This window comes from Gracilinanus agilis, chromosome 5 (genome assembly GCF_016433145.1).
Source record: "Gracilinanus agilis isolate LMUSP501 chromosome 5, AgileGrace, whole genome shotgun sequence".
NCBI classification, from domain to species: domain Eukaryota; kingdom Metazoa; phylum Chordata; class Mammalia; order Didelphimorphia; family Didelphidae; genus Gracilinanus; species Gracilinanus agilis.
In genome coordinates, this window is record NC_058134.1 from 1,788,706 (window position 1) to 1,797,549 (window position 8,844).

Genomic DNA, 8,844 nt, shown 5'->3' on the forward strand with positions numbered 1-8,844 from the left:
GCCACTGGCTTTCTGTCTTCGGGCGGCCGCTGGCTTTCCCCGCTTTTCAGAGTTCTTGCCTTTTCTTGGCCCGCGGCGCCCCATTGTCCGCCTCTCGTCGTCTCCTCGTCTCCCGGGCTAACCTTGCCGGGTGGTCATGGGTTCTCTCATTTCGTTCTCGTTTAGGCTGCTGAGAGCTCGCCTTCCTTTGTGAAGTGGACGTCCGGGGGATCTATGTTCTTGAGGGAACAGAGACTCAGCGCAGGCGAAGGCGAGGAAGTTTGAGACGCGGGAGGATGCAGGCTGCGTATTGGTACGTCCTTCTCCTCTGGCAGCCTACTCTCTACCTGGTGAGTTTCGCTCCGTCTCGGCTCTTCTCCTGACATTCAGCGGGAAGAAAAGGAAGCGGCGGGGCCGGGGAGGCTGGGAATCGGGGCCTGGGGCCAGGGAGAGAGAGGCTTCGCCGGGCGGCTTCCGAGACCCAAGTGGGGAGGGGGATTGGCTGGAAACAGGGTGCTGAAGTTGGCCTCCCTCCGGCTTCCCGCTAGATTTTCTGAGGTGTCGCCCCCCCCCTTCCTCCCGCCCCTTTCCTTGTACTTCGGAGGAGCCTGCTGGAAGGGCCCCGAACCCCTTCTCTCCTCTCCACAAGAGGAGGGAAAGGAAGAACGAGAGGGTGTGTGTGTGTGTGTGTGTGTGTGTGTGTGTGTGTGTGTGTGTGTGTGCGTGTGCTTTCTCGAGCGCGCCTGTGTCTATGTGCTTTCCCTGAGGGAAGAGGGTGGCCTCTGAGAGAGAGGGGCCAGGGGCCTCCGGGAGCGTCTGGCCTGGGTAACACAGAGGAGACCAAGACCTTGCGCCCGGCTGATGACTTTGAAAGTTCTTCAGCAGGGATGGAGAGGGGGTGGGGAACTTTCCCCGAGTTCTAGGGCTCGCCTAGGATGAGTGTGCAGACAGGGCAGGGTCACCCCCAAACGCTTCAGGGCTGCTAAGTGCTCGCATTAGCCAGAAACACAAGGCTGAAAGCTTCCTGCCAGTGACCAGAGACCCCTGTCCCCCTCACTGTTTGGAGAGATCCCTCGTTCTGGCCCCCGTGCCAGGGGTCTTGGCAGAGGCTCATTCCTTCGACAGCCTCGGGGGATGCACTGGATTCCTCTTTCTGAGCATCTGTCTGGCAGGGCTTCGGATCCTATGGGACTGCGACTCCCAGAAGGGGGCTCAACAGGGCGCAGTCTTCGATGCCTTGGCCATGCAATGGCTGCCTTCTGGGCTGTTCTCTTCCTCTCTGAAGACGGGGTTTACAGACACAGACCTGATAAGGAGGAAGCCTTAGGGTCCCGCTGGCCTGGGCCTAGTGACGGTAGAGAGCCCCTGCTCAGTGGCTGCCAGCTTCTGGACCAGGGCCTGTATCTGGGTCAGAGGCCCGGGGAAGGCATGGAGAAGAGGCCAAGTCCGTGGGGTTCCAGTTGAGGGGACCTAGAGTGTGCGTGAGGGTGTATTTGCGGGAGCGCCTTAGTCCAGTAGCCGAAGAGCCCTTCACAGGTTACTGGGGGTGAGAACAACTCCTCCCCCCTCTCCCCACCTCCACTTAAGGCCGCATTTTCCTCCTTCTATGGCGGCTCAAAGCCGCCAGAGGGCGCTGCGTGTCAGCCTCTCGGGCCCTGGACACCTCAGGGGCAAACAGGTGAACGTGGGGTGGCCAGTGAGCAAGGGCATCAGAGTTGGCGGCTCCTGCTTCCTCCTTGGTGCTCTCAGATCCACTGAGTGGCCCTGATGTGAGAGGAAAAGTCATCTCTTGCAGGCTCCGCCATTACTAGTGTCCCCCTCCCCTCCCCTGGTCAGAACAGCACTCTAGGCAGCTGGGAATGGGAGAGGGGGCCCGGGAGCCTGCAGGGGGAAAGCAGCGAGCCTGGGCACAGAGGCTTGAGAGAAAGGGAAGCTTCCTAAGGAGGGGCAGGCAGCACAGGCACGCAAACAGGGCTAGAGGGAGGGGAAGGGCCATCCACCCGTAGCCCCCAGAGACTTGCCATGCCGTCCTCAGGCATGGAGGTAGGCAAGCAGGGACGCAGGCAGGCAGGGAGGGAGGCAGGGGACTGTTTTGAATGTGTCTCCTGGCAAAGTGCGAGCAGGCGCTCTCTGACGGGGTGAGCTCGGCTTTTCCTAGACTCCCCGCTGTCTAGAGCCAAAGAGAAGATGCATCAGATATTGGTCGGTGTGTCTGTGCGCCGCTGAGGTCTCTCCCCAATCCCTAACCCCACAGCCAGGCTCCCGCACCTCCTTTAATTGTAAATGGGGAGCTTGGGAGACCCATTCCGGGAGCAAATTAGGCGGATCCAATTACGGCTCACTCACAGACTTCATTACCTGAATGCCTTTGGGCAGCACCAGAAAAGAGGCGAGCTCCCAATTTCTCGAAAACAGTCCCCGATGTGAACAATGAAGCTGGAGGGGAGGCAGGGACCAACTCCCCAAGGTGTGTGCGTTGGAGAAAGCCTGTGGACCGGAGGCTCTCCCAGAGGCCCAGGGTTTTCTCTCCAGGCCTTGCATGTGGTCCCACCTCTCAGGCACTAGCCCTCTCTGGTTGGACGTCGGGATTCTGGGGTTCCTTCCTCGGAGCTTCGACCCGGAGCCACTGGGGTGGGGTTAGGGTTAGGGCTAGAAATTCCACTTCCCTGAATTTTGTGGGAGGCACCAAAGCTGAATCCGCCCTGGGATGGGCGCCGTCCTGGAGATAAGGAAGCCCCCAGGGCTGTCTTCTGGGGCTGGATAGGCCTCCTTGGTGGGGCTTCTGCTCCGGCTTATTCCTCCCCCGTCCCCTGCAGCTTAGGTCTTAGCGGCCTCTACTCCCCCTTGCCAGAACCCGCTGCAATCTTTTTTTCCTCGGCTTCTCTCCAATCCCACCTGAGAAGGGGGAAGTCGGAGGCGGCAACCCGCCTGGAGGTGCTGCAGCAAGGCTAGCAGTTACGCCGGGGAGTTGCCCTCAGCCTTGCTTGCTGTACCGCGTGTAACGTAGTAGGGTAGGGATGAATTTCCTGAATCATCCGCACCTCTGCACCGTGTGGGTCCAGCTCTCTGCGGAGCTTCGAGCCAGTGTGACTGATTTCTTGGTTCCGAGATCCTCTCTTTAGAGGAGGAACCTCGGGAGGAATCGAGTTGGCTGGCTCGCGCCTTTGGGAGTACCTTTCAGGCACAAACAGAGGGCCTGGGGTGGGGGCAGTTAAGACGAGAACTCGCTAGTAGCAGAGGCCAGGAGAAGGGGCTTTCATCTTCCCCGCAGGAGACGTTTTCTCCTGGAAGTAAATCAGAAAATGGTCTCCCAAGTTCACTTAGAAAGCACATTCGTGAGCTGAATGCTCCAGCTCGCAAAGGAGCCGACCAGCAAACTCCTGCGAGTTAAGGCAAAAATCCTAGGCCTGGAGAGCCAACCAGGCAGGCGCTCCTGCTTCTGCGTGCTTGGGAGTCATTGGGAGTGATCCATGGGCTTTGTGATAGATACCTACTCAGAGAAAAAGAGGCAGCGGGATTTCACCCTTCTTTCTGCCCTGGACGCTCTCTAGAACCCTCCCTGGTGATCTGCTAGCTATTGCTGCAAAGCCAGAGTAAGCAGACTGGCGCTTTCCCCCCTTTTTCTTGGAGAAAGGGGGAGGAGGGGAGGTTTACTGGCATAGAGAAGTGGACATCTTAACTGGAGTTATTTCTCCTTTGGGCAGGTCAAGGACAACAAGGGCCTCATGAGAACATTTCCTTAGAAATGGGAGTTTGGGAGTGAATCCTCTCCAACCTACAAGTCTCTGAAGCAGCCCCAGCCACACGGACAGGAAAGTTACTTGGTCGAAGGGCCTTCAGAAAACGTGTCCCTTGTCCCTGAGGTAGCTCCAGAAGGGGCATATTAAGCCAGGCCCCCGGGGAGAAGAAGGAACCCCAGGGGGGCCTCCCCTGGCTGCTGAGAACAGGCAAACACCTAGTCAAAATCTCTAGAAATCTGCTTCTAACCTGAGTAGAATGGAGCTCCGGGCAAACCAACGTGGGGGCAGAGCTGAGGTTGGGATGAGGCTCTCTACCCAGTGACTTCTCACCCAGCGTCGTAAGGGGTCTTGGAGCCACTGGCATATTTGTGGTTTGAGCCACTGGGAAAGGCAATAATTCCCTGCTTGCTCCTTTATGAGCTGCGACCCACCAAGCTGCCAGGCCTGTGGGGGAAAGGGGAAGCTGAGGAGTAGAGAGCAGGGTTGGGAGGGGATGAGGAGGCTCCCCTCTCTGGGCTGGGTTGTTGTAATTTTCAATGACTACAGATTAAACCTTCCACCACCATTTCAAATAGAAAAAATGGAGGGACTGTCTTTGGTAGGTTAGGTTTTATTTTTTTTTTTTAATCATTGAAAAAAGACAAAAACCGAACCCCCACCGGGCCACACCTCATCGTCATCTGGTGATTTCCTTAATAAGGCCAGTGTAAAGGTGGGGAGCACAATGGGCACAGACGACCATGCTAGCTCCTTCACGTCCCCTACGGAGCCCAGGAGAACTTCAGTACTTCAGTTTTAAGACCTCATAGGAAATCTGGTCTCCCTGTAGGGGACGAACAGATTGGAGAGCAAATATTTTCAGGAGGCGGGGTATGAACTTGCCACTGTATCAGCCTGGAACCTCAGGGCTTTGGTAGGTCCAACCCAGCCATGGCTCCCTAGCAGAGAATGCTTTCCACTGAGGCCTGGCCTTCCCTTCAATTCGGTGATAGGAGAAAGTGTGGAGGCTTTGGGAGGAGGGTTAAGTGGCTTGGATGCTGCTAGGCCATCCTGAAGTGCATTTTTCCCCTTCTGGAAAAAAACCCCCCATTAAGTTGGAGGCCTCTCTCTGTGCCGGTTTGCTCTCTATTTGGCTTTGAATGGTTGCCCGCGATTTCTCCCTTAATGAAAGTGTTGTCGTGGTGGAAAATAGATCATGTGGCAGGCCAGGAAATCGGCTGATTTTTGTGATATGGGCCCTGGCCTACTTTCTACGGGAGGGGAGATTTTCTGCAGCCCATAGAAATGGACGGCATTGTCCGGTAATAACAACTGTCTACAGTGTTCGCCAAAAGGCACTTTTGTGATGAAAGCATTTGGGGGTTGCTTTGTCAAAGAAGTCATTTTCTGCCTTTTGCATGGTGCCTTTTGAGGAAGGAGAGGGAGAAAGGAAAGATGGAGGCTTGGGAGGTGCCCACCAGAAGGGTGAGGCGCTCAGCTCCCTCAGCTTGGAAGGATTGGGGGCCTCTTGGATGTTTAGAAGGAATCGGCTCCCTTAAAGGGGCCTCCCACTTGGCTTTCCCTCTCTCCTTGGAATGGAGTCTGCAGCGTGGTGTCGGCTCCGCCCGAGCTGGGCTCCTTGGGGTTGCCTTACTGTTTGTTTAGGAGTTTCACAAAGAGGGTGAATCTCTGCCTGGCGTTCTTGACACCATCTGGAAGTGTGTGTGTGTGTGTGTGTGCGCGCGCGTGTGCGTGTGCGTGCGTGTGTGTCCTCCCGCGCTGGCTGCTTCTATCTGCTGGCTCGAGGGAGGCGGCGGCTGAGAACGCTCCACTTTCACACTTGGAGCAGGCAGCTCCCCCAGTTTCAGTTCCGGCAGAGGCCCGGAGGGGGCCAAACTCTCCGGCTTGAAGTTAGCCCTTATAAGCACCTTAATGACCTAATCGGCCTCTCCCAGCGCCATCTTAATGAATAAAAGCACAATTCGCGGCTCCCGTTGGGCCGGAGGGAACCTCCGCAGGCTGCGCGGGGGTCTCCCCCACTTCTGTTCCTGCTTGTTTCTCTCTGCCCTCCTGATCCCGGGCCGCCGCCGCCGCCGCCGGGGCCCACGGAGGGTTGGTGTCAAGGCGCTGTCGTGATTTATCAGCTCCCCACGAGCTCTTTCTGTAAGTCAGCATTAAACAAGCTCTTGGGTGCTTTGTAAACACGACGCTCGCGTTTTTATGCGGCAGATTGGCATGTTGACGACTCCGCTTGAAGGAATGTGACAATAAAGCGAAAAACCAGAGCCTGGCAAGCACTTAATCAAGGATAAAAAGGTTCTGCTGTAAGGATGTCACTCAATTTATAGTGAAAGTCGAATGAATTACGTTTAATGAAAGTGCTCCCCAGATGAATATTACCGGCAATTTCCGGAGTTGGCTCTGTCAGGCTGATAGGAGGAAATGCCAAGCCCTAGCTGAAAAGATCGCCCATCTCAATTGCTATGCCAGCGAGCCCCGGAGAGCCGAGGCGCCCTCCGTGATGGGACCCGGGCTGGCAGAATCTCAAAGAGGGTCCGGGCTAGGTTCCCCCCCCCCTCCCTCGGGGACAGCCTGGAGACCAGAAGAATGGACTGAGGGAGGGGCAGCGTTGAATGGAGGGACGGATCGAGGGACCACGAGGAGTGGAGGAAGGAAAGAGGGACTGAGGGAACGAGGACTCCTGGGGTGAGGTGGGGGAGGGAAGGAAATTCTGGAGCAGGGGCAGGAGCTTCCCAAGTTGGCGGGCTAAGCCTGGCAGGTGTTGACCGAGTGCCTTACTCGGGCCCTCTCCCAGGCTCCGGCTGTAAACATAAATGCCGGGTCCCTAATCAGGGGCTGGAAGTTTCTTTCACCTTGGAGGCACACGTTCAGTAACAGACAGTGAGCCCCAGGGCTCTGCGGAGAAAATTCGGCCTCTCGGGATGGGTAGGTGGGCTTGTGGGAGTTCACAGAGAGGTAACATCTCTTCTATGGGGTGCCTAGCAGTTGTTCAGCTCCAGCGAGGTATATTCATCCCCCCTCCCCACCCCCCACCCCCAAGTCACTTGAGTGCACCTTCCCAGGGCCGCCTCCTCAGTCCTGACTGATTTTCTTCCCCAATTGCCCTCCCATTCGTCTTCTTTCTGAGCCTTGCACCTGGGATCACTTTGAATCGCAGGTGGGGAGAGAGAGCGTGATAAATGGGGGAAAGAAGAGAGGAGAGAGAGAATGAGAGAGACAGAGACAGAGACAGAGAGACAGAGAGAGAATGAGAGAATGAGAGAGAATGAGAGAATGAGAAAGAGAGAGACAGAGACAGAGACAGAGACAGAGAGAATGAGAGAGAATGAGAGAATGAGAAAGAGAGAGACAGAGACAGACAGAGAGAATGAGAGAGAGACAGAGACCGAGACAGAGACAGAGACAGAGAATGAGAGAGAAAGGAGAGAAGAGAGAATGAGAGAATGAGAGAGAATAAGAAAAAGAGAAAGAGACACAGAGAGACAGACAGAATGAGAGAGAGAGAGACAGAGACAGAGAATGAGAGAGAAAGAACGAGAGAAGAGAGAGAATGAGAGAGAGAGACAGAGAGAATGAGAGAGGCAGAGACAGAGACAGAGACAGAGAGACAGAGAGAATGAGAGAGAGAGAACGAGAGAAGAGAGAGAATGAGAAAAAGAGAAAGAGAGAGAGAGACAGACAGAGAATGAGAGAAAGAGAGAATGAGAGAAAGAGAGAGAATGAGAGAGAAAGAACGAGAGAGAGAGAGAGAGAGAGAGAGAGAGAATGCCTTTCCATTTTGTATTTATTTTCTTCACAATCAGTCAAATCGCCGCTTAGGCGAGCACAGTGTTTCCTTAGAAACCGTCTCACTGCGCGCCTCTCTGTCTTGGGTTTTTGCTCCACGCTCTCTCCATTTTTTCTTTGCCCTGGGCTAGCCAGGCCATTGTATGTCATTCACTCCCCTCCGCTACAATTCCTACCCCAGACTTTCCTGAGACAGGGTCTGGAGCGCTAACGCAGGGAGAGGATCTCGGGACTCGGAGCAGAGTTTGAATGTTCTGTGTAACGTTCTGTGCACGCACCGCGGGAAGAAGCAGAAAGCCCTGACACTCTAGCCCAATCTTTCGCCAAAGCCCCGAGGCTATATTTCTAAACCTTCTAGTAAAGTTGGAGATGTGTGTGTGTGGGGGGGAGGCTTTTTTGGGGACAAGCTGAAGCCATTTGAGTAGCAAATATTGGCCTCTGGGATCAGCCATTGAATGTTCCGATGCTAGGAGAGGACGGCTAGCCCGATATATTTACTTCTGGGATCCAGCAATGGCAGCCTACGTTTGGGGGAAGGTGTGCCCTATTGCCTCCCTGGGCTCACTTTTGGCAGCAGATAACGCCCACGAGTCTGCTTCTCTCCCGAAACTGCTGTGGTTTATTCGCTGCACAAAGTTCTGGGAGCCCGGGTTGAGAGGAGACAGCCGGCAGCGGCGTCGCCCAGTCAACTCCCTCCGGGCAGGTGAAGCCGAGGGCACTGCCTCGTTGGCTCCCTTTCAGCACCGCGGACAGCGCGCACTTTCGTCTTGCTCCTATTCTTGGCTTCTGCACGCAGCCTCGGGATGCGAGCGTAGGTACCCGCGTTACCCTGGCCGGGGATCGGAATTTCAGCACCGCGGACAGAGCCGCTTCCTTCGGTCTGGGTTTCCATTGACCAGTCAGTGCCTCTGACTCCTTCGTCTAATCCCTTGGAATGTGGCTCTCAGATGGAGCCGTAGCCCAGGCCGAGGCCGGCTCTTTCAGCACAACAGAAAGCGCCGGACGCCTGCTTCTACGTTTCTTGCCTCGCCTGCCCGGACCTCGGTTCCCTTTTAGGTGCTGGAATACTGGGAGTCAGTCCCCGGGTTGTCGGCCCGGCCTGGGCTCCGGTTCGGCCCTCGGACAGTGCCACGCCCCTCCGCTTCCGCAGTAGCCCGGGACTCGCTCTCAGCGGGCCGAGGGAAGGTTGACTTCCTCTCAGCACCGCGGGTAACCCCACGCTTTTCTGGAGCGCTCCGCGGGACTACAATTCCCCTGGGCGTCTCCCCCGGTGCCTCCCGCCCCTTAGGCCTCCGCCCCCTGCCCCCCCTCGTCCCCCGCCCCCGCCCCCGGCCTCTCC

General features: G+C 56.3%; 1 protein-coding gene across 1 annotated transcript in view; it reads left to right on the forward strand.

The window, feature by feature from the left end:
• Positions 1-275: 275 nt before the first annotated feature.
• Positions 276-8,844, forward strand: part of NXPH1 (neurexophilin 1) — a 226,000-nt gene continuing 217,431 nt past the window's right edge. The window contains exon 1 of the mRNA XM_044678636.1: positions 276-329. Coding sequence (XP_044534571.1) covers positions 276-329 — 54 coding nt within the window. The remainder of the gene's footprint in view (positions 330-8,844) is intronic.